The 19589-nt window shown below is 46.7% G+C and overlaps 1 protein-coding gene across 1 annotated transcript in view; it reads left to right on the top strand.

The window, feature by feature from the left end:
* MYO1B (myosin IB) overlaps window positions 1–19589 on the top strand; it is a 207448-nt gene that overhangs the window by 168320 nt on the left and 19539 nt on the right. Inside the window, 5 exon segments of the mRNA XM_060256929.1 lie at window positions 1869–1937; window positions 5650–5736; window positions 6262–6348; window positions 14524–14610; window positions 19040–19114. Of these exon segments, the coding sequence (XP_060112912.1) occupies window positions 1869–1937; window positions 5650–5736; window positions 6262–6348; window positions 14524–14610; window positions 19040–19114 (405 nt within the window).

Consider the following 19589-nt stretch of genomic DNA (forward strand, 5'->3'; position numbering starts at 1 on the left):
CAGGCAGGTAATAATAGTTTAAAATTGAAGCATGGTGCCATGTGTTCCTGAATGCAAGACAAATTGAAATAAAAGTAATTGCTATAAAATCCAACAGCTCAGCTTCAGATTCAGCAGGAGCTCACAGGAGCACAGCTCCTGAACCTTTCTGAGGGTTCCCCCTCTTTCCTCCCCACCTACCTTGTCCATTGGATAGGAAGTACAGCTGCACGACAATCCCCTCATGAGGAGAGCGGGCAGCCAGCCAGCCACCAGGGGCTTTGCCACTCCCCCCCGTAGCCCTCATTAACCCCTGGAGAAGCCCACGCCACCCTTTATCCACTTCTTAGGTGACTTTGGGCAGCGGATGGCTTACTAGCCTTTTGACTGGGGGGGCGCGGCCCAGGAGAGCCCCAGGTGAGCAAGGCCTGCGTGGACTGGCTGGATCTCCTTTCTTCCGTCAGGTTGCTTTTGACTGGAGGAGACATATGCTAATGAGTTATGCTAATGAGCTCCACCATCTATTTTTCTACAAAACAACCTCCGCGGACAGCTTTGTATCACCGCGCTTTGTCTAGACTTGGGCGCGTCTGCCACTGCGGAGTTTCGCATCTGTAGGACAGCACATTGGGACTGTATCCTTACCTACTGTAAGTCAAAAAATAGCACTGGGAACAAAACTTGATAGGCTGTAGCAAAACTAGCATAGATTTTGGCCCAGTGCAGATATGACCGTTAACGCTGGTTGGTGCTCACCGCGCTTTTTCGCTGGATCCTATCTGCAACCCGGTATACAGTTCATTTCCTGTCAAGAGGCAGACAGGGCGCTACGTGAGATCTACTCAGCTTATGAGCCAGCAGGCTGCCCAAATGGAGTTCCGAAGGCAGCAGACATCCGACAGTAAAACATTTCAATGTTAAAAACATTTTAAATAAAGTGCCGATATATAGATATGTGTGTATAGATAGATAGATATCATAGAATCATAGAATAATAGAGTTGGAAGGGACCTCCAGGGTCATCTCTCTCTCTCTCTCTCTCTGAAAGCCAATTTGGTGTAGTGGTTAAGTGTGTGGACTCTTATCTGGGAGAACCGGGTTTGATTCCCCACTCCTCCACTTGCAGCTGCTAGCATGGCCTTGGGTCAGCCATAGCGCTGGCAGAGGTTGTCCTTGAAAGGGCAGCTGTTGTGAGAGCCCTCTGAGCCCCACCCACCTCACAGGGTGTCTGTTGTGGGGGAGAAAGGGAAAGGAGATTGTAGGCCGCTCTGAGACTCTGTCCTTGAAAGGGCAGCTGCTGTGAGAGCCCTCTCAGCCCCACCCACCTTACAGGGTGTCTGTTGTGGGGGAGGAAGGGAAAGGAGACTGTGAGCAGCTCTGAGACTCTTCGGAGTGGAGGGCGGGATATAAATCCAATATCTTCATCTACCTCACAGGGTGTCTGTTGTGGGGGAGGAGGATAAAGGAGATTGTGAGCTGCTCTGAGACTCTAAGATTCAGAGTGGGGGGCGGGATATAAATCCAATTTCTTCTTCTTCTTCTTCTTCTTCTTCTTCTTCTTCTTCTTCTTCTTCTTCTTCTTCTTCTTCTTCTTCTTCTTCTTCTTCTTCTTCTTCTTCTTCTTCTTCTTCTTCTTCTTCTTCTTCTTCTTCTTCTTCTTCTTCTTCTTCTCTCTCCCTGTCTCTGTGACCTTGAACTGCCATGGTAGTCTCCCAGCCAAATCCTAGCCAGGGCTGACCCTGCATTGCTTTCAAGAGCTGATGAGATCGACCTAGCCTGGGCAGATGTGTGTGTGTAAAAAGTGACTGTTTATTATTCAGTTAGTGCTCGTTTGTTTTTGAATCTCGATTCACCCCATTGATATGTATGTGCATATGTCTTTGCTACAGCAACGGAAGAAATACCAGCGGACCAAGGGTTCTGCCATCGTGGTTCAGTCGTATATCAGAGGGTGGAAGGTGAGTTTATGTAATGTGGACGTTCTTTTATTCCACTGCCCACTGTGACTGCTGTCTCTTCCGTTCTGATCCTTTTCTTCCTCCATGGAGCAGAGAAGATGCATTCATGGTCCTTCCCACTGTCCATTTTATCTTCAGAACAACCTCATGAGGTAGATTAGATCGAACGACTACTTGGTCCAGGGAGGGGCAGGGAGCTTCATGAGTCTTCCCAAGCCTGTTCTGACATTCTGATCACCAGCATTGGAATTCTTGCAGGAGCTCCATTGCATATTAGGCCACACACCCCTGATGTAGCCAATCCTTCAGGAGCTTACAAAAGAAAAAAGAGCCTTGTAAGCTCTTGGAGGATTGGCTACATCAGGGGGCGTGGCCTAATATGCAAAGGACCTCCTGCTAGAATTCCACCCCTGCTGACCACCATAACGAACTGATCACGGCACTGCAGACTAGTCTCAGCATCCAGCTGTTCAGAACTGGAATCCAGAGCTTCTGTCGGCATCTTGGCCTAGAACAGAACCGTGAAAAAATAACTGAAGATGTAAACACTGCAGAAATCTCAGTGAATTTATATAACGAATTTCAGTCTTGATTATTTTTCTGTTAACACACAATGAAATTTCAATCCACAAGCGCAAAAAAGGTCAGATTCATAATGTTCATAAGTAGCCAAAGTGCTTCTCTGCTTTCATTCTGATTGAAGTGCGTGTGCTAAAAGAATCTATCCAGTCAAAGAAGATGATAATTGGATTTATATCCTACCATATACTCTGAATCTCAGAGTTTCAGAGCGGTCACAGTCTCCTTTACCTTCCCCCCCACAACAGAAACCTTGTGAGGTGGGAGGGGCTGAGAGAGCTCTCCCAGAAGCTCCCCTTTCAAGGACAACTCCTAGGAGAGCTATGGCTGACCCAAGGCCAGTCCAGCAGCTGCAGGTGGAGGAGTGGGGAATCAAACCCGGTTCTGCCAGATAAGAGTCAGCACGCTTGACTACTACACCAAAGTGGCTCTGTGAATCCGAAACTCTCAGGTTTGATGAGTAAAATGTGGATTATCTAAAAAATATATGTTTGGATTAATGTGCTGAAAATAAGAACATAAGAACATAAGAGAAGCCATGTTGGATCAGGCCAACGGCCCATCAAGTCCAACACTCTGTGTCACACAGTGGCAAAAAATTTTATATACACACATACACTGTGGCTAATAGCCACTGATGGACCTCTGCTCCATATTTTTATCTAAACCCCTCTTGAAGGTGGCTATACTTGTGGCCGCCACCACCTCCTGTGGCAGTGAATTCCACATGTTAATCACCCTTTGGGTGAAGAAGTACTTCCTTTTATCCATTTTAACCTGTCTGCTCAGCATAAAATCTGGTTTCATTTGCGCTTCCTCTGGAATCAGTATTTCCTGTAATCTGTTGAGCGTTTTAAGAGTGGGATTGTTTGTGGCTTAGAATCCCAAATCAACAACAGAATTCGATGAGCCTGGGAAATTTTGTGTGGGCGCTACTCTGATTCGTGCGCTGAGTAATGTCTCTTAAGACTCTCCGGCTCCATTAGAAGCCCTGCCTGTTTAGTACCTTTAACCCCAAGGCATTGCAGGGAGAAATGAGTTTGGCCCGAAAGTTTGGATAAAAGAGTGGAAATTTTGGGGGGGGAATAGCGAGATAGACTTACTTAGCCCCATAACTTGTCTGAACGCCGAACCACATGTTGATGCTGGAGTGCCTTGATCTGGGACTCGAGATATTTGCAGTTTTGCTCTTAAAAGCATTCCTGGAGGGACCTTGCACAAATCAGGGCTTTTCCTTCACAACCTTTCCTGAATGAGAAACAGGCTTTTCCCTGCTGCTTTTGGTCTGAATACAGGGGAAATACTCCTGACCCGAATAGCCCAGGCTAGGCCAATATTGTCAGATCTGAGAAAATAAGTAGGGTGAGTCATGGTTAGTACTTGGCTAGGAGACCACCAAGGAAGACTTTGCAGAGGCAGGCAATTGCAACCTACCTCTGCTCGTCTCCTGCCTTGAAAATCCTAGAAGGATCTCTCTAGGTTGGCTGTGACAAGCATAGGCAGCTTCAAGAGGGAATTGGATAAACTTCTGGAGCAGAAGTCCCTGAGTGGCTATTAGCCACAAGGTACAAGCCATAAGGCCCGTGGCGCAGAGTGTTAGAGCTGCAGTACTGCAGTCCTAAGCTCTGCTCACGACCCGAGTTCGATCCCCGGTGGAAGCTGGGTTTTCAGGTAGCCAGCTCAAAGCTGACTCAGCCTTCCATCCTTCCAAGGTCAGTAAAATGAGTACCCAACTTGCTAGGGGGAAAGTGTGGATGACTGGGGAAGGCAATGGCAAACCATCCCGTATATAAAAGTCTGCCAAGAACATGTCATGATGTGATGTCACCCTATGGGTCGGTAACAACTCACTGCTCACACAAGGGGACTACCTTTACCTTTTAAATATAGGTTACAGGTTAACGGCTTGTCCTTTCTCCCACCTAAATGTCTCCCACCCAAAAGTCTTTGAAGACCCTGGTGTTGCTTTTCTCCAAGGTTGCATTCCGGCTTTGTAGGCATCTTCCGTTGGTACCTATCTTCTGTTACCAGGGAGACAAGATTAGGCCTTCGCTTCCCAACTGATCTACCCTCTCATGTGGCCTTTGTTACCAACAGTATTCTACATAAATCTGTAAAAGAATATAATGAATATGTAGGAAGGTTAGTAAATATTAATATTATAATATATAGATTAATACAGGCATAAATACATGTATATAAATCCGTATATTAATACATAAAACAATATAGTTATGGATATATGAATATGCTTTGGATAATCGACCTCTCATCAGCAATGACAATACTACTAGGAAAATCAGTAGACTGCTTCTGGACCACAAATTTAAAACAAATCCTTGTCAGGGACTTGTACCCAATACCATTTCCAGTTCGGGAAATAATATTGCGAGGGGGAGGGAGACTTAAGTCACCCCACTTTCTCAGATCAATGGTTCCAATCAAGGATAATATTCTAGCATGAGCTCCTTTGCATATTAGGCCACAGACCCCAGATGTAGCCAATCCTCCAAGAGCTTACAAGGCTCATTTTTGTAAACTCTTGGAGAATTGGCTACATCAGGGGTGTGTGGCCTAATATGCAAAGGAGCTCCTGCTAGAATTCCACCCCTGCTTGTGACTTTACTTGTCACTTATGTATATATAAATCCTCCCCTTTGACTCTGATAAAAGTGAAAATCAGTTGAGAATACTGTAAAAGTGCTGAGACACTAGAAGAAACATCCCTTCTGAAAGTATCATTAGAAAAGGCCTCCTGATGTTGTACCATCTAAACGGGAGTGCAGCTGGAAAATCAATCAGTGACCAACCCCGGATCCAAGGGGTGGAATTCTAGCAGGTGCTCCTTTGCATATTAGGCCACAACCCCGTGAAGTAGCCAATCCTCCAAGAGCTTACAAAAAAAGAGCCTTGTAAACTCTCGGAGGAGTGGCTACTTCAGTGGTGCGTGGCCTAATATGCAAAGGAGCTCCTGCTAGAATTCCACCCCCGGCTCCAATCCATGTTGGGCTCAATTTGACTGTTTTTTAGACCCAGATTACGCTTCAGCAGGAGGAGCTCCAGCGTCCCATGTAGCTTGGTCCTAAGTCTCTATGACGCATGGTAACTTTGTGTGGGGGGGTGCTTTTCACAGGCCCGAAAGCTCCTTCGAGAACTAAAGCACCAGAAACGCTGCAGAGAAGCGGTCACGACCATTTCGGCTTATTGGCATGGTACTCAGGTGAGCAGACTCGAACAGATTCCTGGTTGTTTCGGAACCTTGAGTGGAGCAAAGGTCCTCTACAGAAGAGATCCATGAAAAACGTTTCCAGTTGCTTTTAAGTTACTTACGTTTTTTTCCTCCCCCCCATTCTCTTTCCTCCTGTGGTTGCAGGGCTTTCTTTGTAGCAGGAACTCCTTTGCATATTAGGCCACACACCCCCTGATGTAGCCAGTCCTCTAAGTAGACCCTGTACTTACAGCCCTGTAAGTTCTTGGAGGAATGGCTACATTAAGGGGGGGTGGCCTAATATGCAAAGGCGCTCCTGCTAGAAAAGATGCTCTGTGCGGCTGTACTTTAATAAATTTCAGCCCCCTGCCGAACCCGCTCATGCTTTCGTTCTCGCTGTATGAAATGACTTGGTTTCTTTTTTCACCTTCTCTCTCCTCTCTCTCTCTCTCCTCTTTTTTGTCTCTGCACTGGGAAATTGAAGCAACCTTTCCTGTCTCAAAAATTTTCTGTCCTTCGTTTCCAAATGCACCACAGGCGCGAAGGGAGCTGATGCGGCTGAAGGAGGAGGCTAGGAATAAACTTGCTATTGCTGTTATTTGGGCTTGCTGGCTTGGATTTAAGGTACTCCACGCAGATCATTTGGTATCCCCCATTAACCACCAACACCCAATCTTCATGTATAGCAGAAAAGCAAGAACTAATATATATATATATTAAAAAACTAATGAGTACCAGCATGCCGTCATTGGTAACGTCCGGGATCCATCTTTGCTGCCCATCGTCGCAAAATTTCGGTACTAAAAAACCTCTTGGCATGCCTAGCTGTGTTGCATTCGTTGTCCACTAACAAGCTATTAGAGATCTGGTTTGGAAACGAGTAGACCAGATCTCTAAAAATGTGTCCACCTGAAACCTTTTTGCTTCACAGCGAAACGTCATGGTTAGCATGCACTTGCAGTAGCAGATTTTGGCAGCGTTCCACGCAAAGGCTTTTAACGCCACTGCAATCTAATTGAATTCACAGCTGTTCTGATGCTTTGCATTTTAGGACGCATTGCACTGGAAAGAGTTCTGAGATCCTTTCCTGGATTCTTCCAGTCTCCATCGCGGCATACAGAACTCTATACGAGTGAGGCTTGACAGTGGGGAAGCAAACGAATGTTCGCGTGGGTCTTTGCTATTGCACCACATTTCACTTAAACTGGACCACTCCCTTTGAGCGACGGTCACGTGACTCGCACGAGCAGCGGCTCGATTTAAATAAAACATCGCACAAATGCGAAGTCCCGCGGGAAGGTGTTGTTCCCGTTTGAATCAAGCTTTCCTGAGTCGTCTTGAGGTCGAGGAAATAACGCCCATTATAACTAACGGGGACTGGCCTGCTAATAGTGGCTATTGCACACTGCAGCATTGATTTCTCCCGAAACATGCTGAAAGCTAGCCTTGTTTGCCAGCATTTACAAACAGAGAGGTGGGTTTGAAATTGTTTGGTCAGTACAAAACGAGACTTTGATGAGAGGAAGGTTTAGGTTGGAGGCGGAAGGGGGTTTTTTGGGGGGTGGCTTTTGGGGCCCCAGAGAGTTTTTTGGAGGGCAAGCCATGCCCCACGATGAGGGAAGAATTGTACACTGCAGATCGGTCTTCAGACTGGGCGAGGGCGCCAGCTGAAGGGGGTGCTGATAGGATGTTAACCCTTGGCCCCAACTCCTGTTCCTCTATTCCATGAGGGTTCCTGAGGCAGAATTAAAGGTCATGGGCCCCAGTGCATGCTGGGCAGAGAAGTTTAGCTCTGTGACACCCATGGTAGAACCTAAGGGTGATTAACACATGGAATTCACTGCCACAGGAGGTGGCAGCGGCTGCAAGCATAGACAACTTCAAGAGGATTGGATAAACATCTGGAGCAGAGGTCCATCAGTGGCTATTAACCAGAAGGTTTAGATAGAACTCTCTGTCTAGGGCAGTGATATTCTGTATTCTTGTTGCTTGGGGGGGGGGGGGCAGAGTGGGAGGGCTTCTAGTGTCCTGGCCCCACTAGTGGACCTTCTGATGGCACCTGGGGTTTTTTTTTTGCCACTGTGTGACACAGGGTGTTGGACTGGATGGGCCATTGGCCTGATCCAACATGGCTTCTCTTATGCTGTAGAAATGGTGGCAGCAAACTGTTGCCTGTTTGGGGCTGCCTGTCACCGTAGGGACACCAGCTACAGTACAGTCAATTCTCTAGCCTAGTACTGTAGCGTTATGTAGCTGAATTTCAGAAATACAGTTTTGCTCATTCCTTAATTATGAGTTCATGCCAGTTCACACTTCTTTTTTTTCCTCAAAAGAAAGCTACTAACATGCAACTTTAAATTCCTGACTCTGGAGACGAAAACAATCCCAAGAATTCCAGTGTCAGCATTTTCCCTTCGACAAAGGAAGTCCTACTGAAATGCCCTTGCTAATCCCACTGTCTCCTTTTTTCCTGTGGGCTCAAATCAAGAAACCTTCCCTCCTTTTAAGGGCCACCCAATATGGACCCATTGCTGGGTTGGTGGAGGCAACCGCTCCTCCTCCCCCCTCTTTCCCAACGTTGTCCATCTTTGTGCCCTCTGCTTCTTTCCTTTCCAATGCCTTCTTAGTTGCCTCTATTGAAGCAGGTCCTGTAACACAGGGAGCAGCCCCGCCCCCCCCGGGTCAACCGTGGCCCACAGCCAACACAAAGAAAGACTAGGCTGCCACTTTCTGACTGAGTCTGCTCTGCACGCCTTCCTTCCTACCTCTCTGGGCCTCCAGAACTTAATGATCCTGCAGCAGAACTCTTTGATTCTCACTCAGGAAGCATCATAACTCCGAACCAGGGTTCTTAGTGTGCCTGCAGAGCCCCAAGTTCAATCCCTGCCATCTGCAAGGACATCAGGACTAGGAAAGGCAATGGACGGAGATCTAGGACACCCGTCACGAGTCAGCATAACACGTTCTGAACTTGATGGAGGGAAAAAAAGATCTTGGACTTCAGACATTGCTATATCAGAATTAGTAGTTCGGGGGCCCAATTTGAAGAACAAAATTTAGCTTTATGACCTGCATTAAGGTCTAAAGCAGGGGTAGGGAACAGTGGCTCACCAGATGTTTTTTGCCTACAACTCCCATCAGCCCCAACCAGCATGGCCAATGTCTGGGGCTGATGGGAGTTGTAGGCAAAAAACATCTGGAGAGCCACTGTTCCCTACCCCTGGTCTAAGGGAAGGGTGGCCAAACTTGCTTAATGTAAGGGCCACATAGAATAAATGTCAGATGCTTGAGAGACACAAGACATAAACGTTAGATGTTTTGAGAGACACAGGAAGGAAGGAAGGCAAATAGATGGAGAGGGAGGGAGAGGTGGAAAGGAAGCAATTTTAAATGTTTTCTTCAAGCTGCCAGCTGGTTTGGCTTGGAGAAGTGATTTAACGAGAGAAATGCCTTCTCCAAGCTGGCTGACGGGGTGGTGGGAGCTTTGAGAGCTGCAGTTTGGCCACCCCTGGCTAAGGTAACAGGAAGTGAAATTGAATTGGATCAGGCCATGGGGCATTCCCCCCCCCCCGAGATGAAGCGAGTGTTTCAGATAACAAATGGGAATCTTGTTGTGAGATGGGTTTGAGCTGTTTCCCGTTCAGTTGAGATCATAGGATGAACCCTTTTCAAGTAAAAGTCACCTGTCGCCAGCCTTTCTTTATGCAAGCTAATCGCAAAACAAAACGAAAGGCTCGCTGCAAAAGAGGTCCACGAATCAGTCCAAAGCCAGCTAATTGCAGAATGATAATTAAACAGGAAAGGCAGAAGCGAATTTCTTCAGAAACAGCCCACTGCAATTTTTCTTTACTTACTAATATGCCTCAGGCTGAAAACTAAAATCTGTTCCCTTGTACAGCTTCTTTAAAAAAACAAAAATACAGATTTAAATAACAGGCTGCAGCTTGACATTGTAATATTTGAGACAACATTTGCAAAACAAATCTCTTGTAAAGATGAGCAAGGTACGAAAACTGCAGGTGCATCGCTATCGACTGACGTGTGACGTCGCGACCGAGTGTTTAAACGTGGCGGGTGTCTGTCCTTCTGCTAATGCTAAACTGCAAAAGGAAGGACAGGAATTCATGCCTGCACGGAATGTGCTCGTGTTTTTATTTATTGATTGCTCTTTTGGAAAAATAAAAAATGTGTTCCCCAGTCCCCTTGTTTTTATACGTACCGCAATCATGTATCTACAACGTGGTGTTTATTTGGTTGCGGCCGGGGGTAGAATTCGAGCGGGAGCTCCTTTGCATATTAGGCCACACACCCCTGATGTAGCCAATCCTCCAAGAGCTTACAAGGCTCTTTTTGGTAGGAGGATTGGCTACATCAGGGGTGTGTGGCCTAATATGCAAAGGCGCTCCTGCTAGAATCCCACCCCTAGTTGTATCTCTCTGTGGCAATAAAGAAGTAAATGTACACGGTTTTGGAAGAGTAGGCCTTGGTAGCAAAGCTCTGAAGTGCAGGCCGCCATGGCCAAGAGCAGAATATTCCTGGCCCCTGGGGTTGCGAGCAGTCCCATTTGTCCTTCTGGTACCAGCCTTTGCTCAGCTGGGGGGTGGGTTGACTGGCATCTGGTAGCTGCTTTTGAATGAACCTCCTTTTGGGGCAGGGGTCTGCAACCCAGCAGCTGTAGAGTCAAAGGGGGCTCCCTGAGAAACCTAACGAACGAAATGAACTCAGTTCTGCCAAGTCACCGTGGCGACCCCATCCGGGGGAGCGTTCAAGGCAAGAGACAAGCAGATGTGGTTTGCCGTTGCCTGCCTCGGCGTAGTAATGCTGGACTTCCTTGGTGGTCTTCTACCCGGATACTAACCGAGACCCACCCTGCTGAGCTGCTGAGATCTGATAACATTGGGCTAGCCCAGGTCATCCAGGTGAAGACAAGAGATGAACAGAGATGGTTTCCCGTTGCCTGCCTCTGCGTAGCGACCCTGGGCTTCCCGGGTGGTCTCCCATCCAAGTACTAATCAGAACTAACCCTGTTTAACTTCTGAGATCTGACAAGATCCGTCCAGTTCAAGGCAAGAGACAAACATGTGAACATATGAAGCTGCCTTCTACTGAACCAGACCCTGAGGCCATCAAAGTCAGTATTGTCTACTCAGACTGGCAGCGGCTCTCCAGGGTCTCAAGCTGAGGTTTTTCACGCCTATTTGCCTGGACCCTTTTTAGTTGGAGATGCCGGGGATTGAACCTGGGACCTTCTGCTTACCAAGCAGATGCTTTACCACTGAGCCACCACCCCTCCCTAAAGTCAGTATTGTCTACTCAGACTGGCAGCGGCTCTCCCAAGGTCTCCAGCTGAGGTTTTCCATGCCTACTTGCCTCGGCGCTTTTTAATTGGAGATGCCGGGGATTGAACCTGAGACCTTCTGCTTACCAAGCAGATGCTGTACCACTGAGCCACTGTCCTTCCCCTATTAACATATATGAACATATGAAGATGCCTTATACTGAATCAGACCCTCAGTCCATCAAAGTCAGTATTGTCTACTCAGACTGGCAGAGGTTCTCCAGGGTCCCAAGCTGAAGTTTTTCACGTCTACTTCCCTGGACCCTTTTTAGTTGGAGATGCTGGGGATTGAACCTGAGACCTTCTGCTTGTCGAGCAGATGCTCTACCGCTGAGCCACCGTCCCTCCCTAAAGTCAGTATTGTCTACTCAGACTGGCAGCGGCTCGCCAAGGTTTCCAGCTGAGGTTTTCCACGCCTACTTGCCTGGATGCTTTTTAGTTGGAGATGCCGGGGATTGAATCTGGGATCTTCTGCTTACCAAGCAGATGCTCTACCACTGAACCACCGCCCCTCCTTAAAGTCAGTATTGTCTACTCAGACTTGCAGCAGCTCTCCAGGGTCTCAAGCTGAGGTTCTTCATGCCTACTTACCTGGACTTTTTTTAGTTGGAAATGCTTGGGATTGAAGCTGGGACCGTCTGCTTACCAAGCAGATGCTCTACCACTGAGCCACCATCCCTCCCTAAGAATGAAAGCTTCTAGAGGCACCGCTGGGTGGTAGTTTTCCATTGCCTGCCTCTGCGTAGCGACCCTGGACTTCCCAGGTGGTCTCCCATCCAAGTACTAATCAGAACTGACCCTTCTTAGCTTCTGAGATCTGGCAAGATCAGTCAGTTCAGTTCAGTTTATTTTTACAGTCAGAACATTTTAGTCATCTAGAACAACCTTAAAAGTACCTTTAAAAAAGTCCCACAAAGAATCTGCAGGTTCAGATTTGATGGCTTGAGGGTTATAACAGTAAAAAAAAAAAAGAATTTAAAAGATTATTATTTAACCCTTTCAACCATTTTTGAAAGTCATTTTAAAATTTGTTAAAAGATTTACAGTTTGGCCTCTTTGCCTCGCTTTTCGCGTTCTTTATAAACCTGGGAAAAGCACCTTAGTCGCCTGTTGTATTGTTTGGTGGTTCCTATCTGACAGAAGATAATCTAATTTGACTTTATTTGATCTGCCGGGGATCCTTTCCAACAGCGGGTTGATCATTTCTCTTCGGCTCGCCGTATGAAAAGAACAAGTAAAAAAAATATGCTCCAGAGAATCTATTTCAGGCTGGGAACAGGAAGACAAGATCCGTCTAAGATGGGCTGTGGGGGGCTGCTGGTGAGCCTATCATAGCTCTATTAAGAAAGAAAATCAAACTGTAAAGATATATAACAAAGCAGTAGACAAGTGCACCTTTAAGGCCAACTAAGTTTTATTCAGAATGTAAACTTTGGTATGCTCTTAAACAGACTTCATCAGACAAAATTTGAATGGGAGCAGCAGTTCTTAATATAAGTGGGCAGTGTAGAATCATGGGAATGTTTTTAGCAGATTAAAAGAATCGCAAATAGGGATCTGTGTTTGTTAGTGTTAGGACAGAACAGGGCTGGGAAAACGCTGGAGGGTGATAAGAAGCAGACTGCTCCAGTGTTTTCAGCCCCACTTTGTCCTAACACTAACAGACACAGATCCCTATCTGTGATTCTTTTAATCTGCTAAAAACATCCCCATGATTCTACACTGCCCACTTATATTAAGTATTGCTGCTTGCCATCCCCATTTTGTCTGATGAAGCCTGCTTAAGAGCATACAAAAGCTGACATTCTGAATAAAACTTAGTTGGTCTTAAAGGTGCATTTGTCTACTGCTTTGTTTTGTTGCTTCAGACCAACATGCCTGCCGACTGGGATCTATCTGCAAAGATATATGGAGAATAATAGCAGGCAAAAACAAATGTCCCCAACTTGGATAGCTCCGGCTACCTGAATCTCATCCAATCTCTTCACTTGAACGCCCTTTGGGGTCGCCATAATTCTGTTGCGACTTGGCAGTACTTTCCACCACCGGCACCTCAGAAACAAATTGCAGGCCCAAAGATGCTTTACGGAGAGTGGAATGACTAAAAACATTGTCCGAGTGGGGCCTGTGTGTATTTGTGACTTCCTGTGAGACTGCATGTGTGCCGCCAGAGTTTGGACTCCAGAAACCTTTATGGATCATTAATCAATGCTACCAGTTATCAGCAGGGCTTTTATTGGTAGCAGGAATACCTTTGCATATTAGGCCACACCCCCGATGTAGCCAATCCTGGAGCCTTCAGTAGGCCCCGTACGAAGAGCCCTGCAAGCTCTTGGAGGATTGGCTACATCAGGGGGGCGTGGCCTAATATGCAAAGGAGTTCCTGCTATTATAAAAAAAGAGCCCTGGTTATCCGTAACATTAAACTGTACAGTAATCTTATTTATGCAAACAGAGCCCAGCGTTTGAGTTTTAACATCCTTTGACTCTGGAATTGTGAAAGGTTGCAGACTCTTGCTTTGGGGAATAATTCCGCCTTTGTGATAGGCAGTCTTAATGTGCCATAGAAGAGTGTCAGCACCAGGGGGGTTTTTGTTAGCAGGAGCTCCTTTGCATATTAGGCCACACACCCCTGATGTAGCCAATCCTCCTGGAGCTTACAGTAGGCCCTGTAGTACTAGGGATGCCAATCCCCAGGTGGGGCCAGGGGATCCCCCGGTTTGGAAGCCCTCCCCCAACTTGGGTCATCAGAAAGTGGGGGAGGGAAACGTCTGCTGGGCACTCCATTATTCCAGGTGGAGAACAATTCCCATAGGGTATAATGGAGAATTGATCTGCGGGTATCTGGGGCTCTGCAGGGGCTGGTTTTTTGAGACAGAGGCAGCAAATTTTCAGCATAGCATCCCATGCCTCTCTCCAAAATACCTGTCAAGTTTCAGGGGGTCCAATTCTATGAGCCCCAAAAGAAGGTGCCTCTATCTTTCACTATTTCCTATGGAAGGAAGGCATTTAGAAGGTGCACGGTCCCTTGAAATGTGATGGCCAGAACTCCCTTTGGAGTACAATGACGCTTGTCCCAACCTTGCTCCTGGCTCCACCCCCAGAATCCTCAGATGTTTCTTGTATTGGACTTGGCAGCCCTACCCTGTACTAACAGCCCCGTAAGCTCCAGGAGGATTGGCTACATGGAGGTGTGTGACCTAATATGCAAAGGAGTTCCTGCTACAAAAAAAAAAAAGACTTGATCAGCACAGAGTGGGGCTTCCACCGCTCCTGATTGGTGAATCGGCTTAGGGGGCTGGCTGCACTTTGACCCCATCCCTGCCTCGCCATGCTGGGTCTTAAAGGTCACTGTTCTTCCATCTTCCTGTATCTGCTGCTCAATCGGTGGACAATATCCTCTTCCGGTTTATGCTCTCTGCCTCAGGCTGTCTCTGTGATTCACTATCTAAACCTTCTAGGCTCGAAGGGAGTTGAAACGCTTGAAGGAGGAAGCTAGGCGCAAGCATGCCGTTGCGGTCATTTGGGCTTACTGGCTTGGACTGAAGGTATTTTTCTCCCAAAAACTACTCCCTTGTGTCAATAACGAACTCAATAAAGCGTCGCCTCTACTAACCCCTAATCAACTTCTGGTGCTCTGGGACTGCTATTGCAAGCATGATCTTTAAGGACATCTTTTTCCCATGGACTTAAAAAAAAAAATTAAAGAAGCTATTACACTAAACCCCATGCGGTACTATATCGTTTTTGCACGCAGTTGTCTTTAGTTTGAAGGCGCTGATAATCTTACCGGAAGTGTGGATTATCAGATGGACAATGAAATGCCCCAAAGGCAGGGATGGAATTCTAGCAGGAGCTCCTTTGCATATTAGACCACATCCCCGATGTAGCCAATCCTCTAAGAGCTTACAAGGCTCTTTTTGGTAAGCTCTTGGAGGATTGGCTGCATCAGGGGTGTGTGGCCTAATGTGCAAAGATGCTCCTGCTAGAATTCCACCCCTCCCCAGGGGAATACTGTTACAGTTATTGACACTGGCTTGCGTTGGCAACAGTTCAGGAGGAAACAGTTCTCTTCTAAACCTCTTCCTTAACTTCGGTAGGAATTTCCCATTGTGACATTAGTTTTCGTTTTCGCACCTGGTATCCAGTCCTGCAGACCAAACTCTGCTCACGACCTGAGTTCGATCCCGGGTTCAGGTAGCCAGCTCAAGGTTGACTCAGCCATCTTTCCGAGGTCAATAAAATGAGTACCCAGCTTGCTGGGGGTAAAGTGTGGATGGCTGGAAGGCAATGGCATACCACCCTGTAAAAAGTCTGCCAAGAAAACATCGTGATGTCACGTCACCCCATGGCTGGGTAATGACTTGGTGCTTGCACAGGGGACTACCTTTACCTTTTTTTTTATGCTATTGCCCAGAGGACAGTCAGTTTGGTGTAATAGTTAAGTGTATGGACTCTTTATCTGAGAGAACCAGATTTGATTCCCCCCTCCTCCATTTGCAGTTGCTGGAATGGGCTTGAGTCAGCCATAGCTCTCGCAGAGTTGTCCGTGAAGGGCAGCTTCTGGGAGAACTCTCTCAGCCCCACCCTCCTCACAGGGTATCTGTTGTGCAGGAAGAAGATAAAGGAGATTGTAAGCCGCTCTGAGACTCTGATTCAGAGAGAAGGGCTGGGTATAAATCTACGGTCTTCTTCTTTTAGAGTGTTCTGGCAAAGGTGGATCCCTACAAGATGTTTCCTGTAGGCAAGCCATTTGGGAATGGCAGGGGCCAGATTTACTCCTGGGTTACTCTCACACAGCAGCACGGTTCGTGTGAACTGCCTCTCGCGTAGAAGGGCTGTACGAGCAGCCGCAGCCATCTCCGGGCTTGCAGTGGCCCTTCTTGGCTGGTGATCGTACAAAACACAGCAGCTGAATCAACTTATAAGTGGAAATGACAGAAAAGTTTATTTCCCATGAGCTCTTACTCCGCTGGGACCACCAGCAAGTATGAAATGGGGCTCCAGTCTCAACCAACTCTGCGATGTTGCTGTGAAATTAAGGCCAATTCCCAATGCTTTTTTTGTTTATTTCAAAAGTGCTGATGCCCATATATGAGATTGCACCAACTACCACCAGTTTCACACACATCCCGGACTTGGGGAGGCCACCCAAAAGGTGCCGGTCTTCAGTCCCAGCGAGTACCACCACCAGAAAGTCCCTGCAGGCACCATTCCTTGTCATTTATATTCGCTTCAAGCATCCGACTTCGACTGGTTCCATCCCCCAGTATATTAAGCTATTCTAGCAAGAGCTCCTTTGCATATTAGGCCACACACCCCTGATGTAGCCAATCCTCCAAGAGCTTACAAAAAAGAGACTTGTAAGTTCTTGGAGGATAGGCTATATCAGGGGTGTGCGGCCTAATATGCAAAGGAGCTCCTGCTAGAATTCCACCCCTGAAGTTACCCATTTTCAGTAAACCATAATCTTACCTAAGGCTTTTAGGTAAGATTAATCTAGGGACAGAGTTCGCAGTGATGAAAGCTGGAGTTTCAAGACCGAATCCATCAGACATTTGTGCTGTGAGGCACGTCGATCAGATTCGTTGTGGTCGAAACTGTATGGAATACTGGCAAGCCTTGGTCTTCAAACTGGAGTTTTCCCTAATAAAGGAGGATTACTGAACCCTTCACCAAATGATTTTTTTTTCCAGGACAGGTACGCTTTTGGTGTTAAAGCATGGTTGTGCAAATTGAACTCGAGGGGAGCATAATTAAGAGCATTGATGGTTAGTTTTAGCACCCCTTCAGTGCTTTAAATCCTCTCCCCCCACCACCACACTTACACTAATAGCCGTGATCCATGCGCCCCTGTGTTGGAAGAGAAGGCTCTCTCCCATCGTATGTCATTGCGTCCTGAAAATAATTTGTGTTTTAGGAAGGTCTGGAAAAGATATTTTTGCAAAACTCTTCTAAAAGGCGCTTTATGTATTTCATCAGCTTTCAGCTGAAGAAGGTCCTGTACATTTTGTAAGGGCATTGTTCATATGAATATATGAAGCTGCCTTCTACTGAATCAGACCCTTGGTCCATCAAAGTCAGTATAGTCTATTCAGACTGGCAGCGGCTCTCCAGCTGAGGTTTTTCACACCTATTCACCTGGACCCTTTTTAGTTTGAGATGCCAGGGATTGAACCTGGGACCTTCTGCTTACCAAGCAAATGCTCAATCACTGGGCCACCATCCCTCGCTAAAGTCAGTATTGTCTACTCAGACTGGCAGCGGCTCTCCAGGGTCTCAAGCTGAGCTTTTTTACGCCTATTCACCTGGACCCTTTTTAGTTGAAGATGCCGGGAATTGAACCTGGGACCTTCTGCTTACTAAGCAGATGCTCTACTGCTGAGCCACCATCCCTCCCCTGAACGGTTCGCACACCGTTGCACAAACGTGGCCCTCTAGCGTCTTTGGAAAAGTAGCAAGATGCTTTGAAGGGCTTTGCCCTCTCAGCATACTACTTTGCTACTACAGGGAATGTGACCCCCTTTGCTGTGTGGGGAGCCCCTCCACAACACTTCATCTTCCACTCTTATTTTTTTATAGCAACGGACAGTTTCTGCTTAAGGTGACATTATTATCCTCAGGGTAGCCATAATTCCTCCAGTGGTTAATTTTATTCTTTTAGTAAACTTGAGAATTTCATTCCCAAACTTGAGTTCCGGAAATTCTACCGGTATGGTTTTTGCATGTGCGTTTCCCCTTTTAAATTGAGAATGAAATCCTACATCAAGCTTCCTCCCTTCATCTATCCTAAATACTATTGGGCAGGAAAAGAAGTAACTATAGGCTTTTTCACACTGCCTAAGTATTCCGATATGGCAGCTAGTCAGTTACTGAACAGTAATTGGTTTCTGCTGGCATTTCAGACAGACCTGATTAAGTAACTGACAGCAACTGGAATACTGTTACCTTTTCTCACAATCCCGCAGCTGTCCCAGCAATGAGGTGTGCCTGAGTCATTTTTGATTAAGAGCAGTTCCTTCCAGTTTTCAACCCCTCCTTCTGGGTTGAAATCGCTATGAGACACTGTGTGAAATGCCCCGTAGCAATTCTGGAAGCGCTGGCCATTTTTGCGCCGTTTTTTGCCGGCCAGCACATGATTTTTTTGGGGAGGGGGGTGGGGAAACGTCAGCTAAGATTGCTATAGTGCTATAATGATGTATCAAAACAGCACACCATTGGGATGCCTGGGCTTCATTGAGATGCCTGAGATCACTGCCGCTGACATTTGGTAACAAGTACCCCATCGGATACACAGTTCAGTGGTGGTGCTGTTTTGATACATCATTATAGCGCTATAGCACTATAGTGATCTTAGCCAACATTAAAAAAAAAAGAAGCCAGAGATCCCACGCCATCCGGCAAAAGAGGGCACGAAAACAGCCGGAGCTCGGGGAACCGAGATAAAAGCAGAATAGTGTGAAATGTGTCGCTTCAAACATGGAACCATACCGCAGCTAAAGTCATGTGTTTGAAACACCCATCCCTGTCCCGGATTACTCTAGGGCAGCATAATACCGATTCCCTTCCGGTTTCCATTGGTAAGTGTGAAAAGGACCTAACTGGCTGAAGAGCAAATACTATGCGGAAAAGGGCATGAGAGGAAGTTGCTGTATGTATGACTATCAGCGTGAGAAAACCATCATGATAGTGAGGCCTCGTTCTCCCTGAAGTGGTGAAACTGGGTGGTGATCTTTCAGGCTGTGAGTGGATGCTGACATCACCAGGTGTGACTCCCCGCCCCCCTCCTTAAACACCATCTATTAGAAAACAAACGTTTAGGGATTGCTCGTAGAGAAAATCTTGTCTATGGAATTACTTCTGTCGAGCACTGCTGAAGTTCGTCTGCTACTAGTCTAATCCACTCACCATTGTGTTGGGTTGGTTTGTTTGGGTTTTTTTTAAAAAAAATTAACACAGTTTATTTTAATTTGCCAGGTCCGTAGAGAGTACAGGAAATTTTTCCGAGCCAACGCGGGAAGGAAAATTTACGAGTTCATACTCCAGAAAATCGTACGTACTTTCCTGGTCGTGATGTTCAAGCGTTCGTTTAGTCAGTGTTGTCTTGCTGGAAAAAAAATAGCATGGTACTTTGAAGACGCTTCTCATTCGGTACAGAAAGAGCTGATTTAAACACTCTCCTGTTTTTATGTTACAAAGCAAACCACTCCCCTGTTTAATTATTTGGATTATCGGTGCTTTAAACCAGGGGTCTCCCAACATGGTGTGTCTCGGTACTGGGGCACCCACCAGCACCTTTCCTGGCGCCTGCCAAATGCATTTATGAAGTGAGTGGAGCTAGGTAGGGTTTTTGCCCAGTAGAGTTTCTGATTGGCCACTGGAGATTTGATTGGCTCTCCAGATTTTTTTTTAAAGTCAATTCAGCAGCACTTTCCAGCACAGCATAAGGCACTTCACTGTGCGACTGAAGGTAGGCTGTGCATGTGCAAGAAAAGGAACTGGTTGGGCACTGTGAGAGACAGGATAC

The sequence above is a fragment of the Heteronotia binoei genome, chromosome 16 (genome assembly GCF_032191835.1).
Source record: "Heteronotia binoei isolate CCM8104 ecotype False Entrance Well chromosome 16, APGP_CSIRO_Hbin_v1, whole genome shotgun sequence".
Taxonomy (NCBI): domain Eukaryota; kingdom Metazoa; phylum Chordata; class Lepidosauria; order Squamata; family Gekkonidae; genus Heteronotia; species Heteronotia binoei.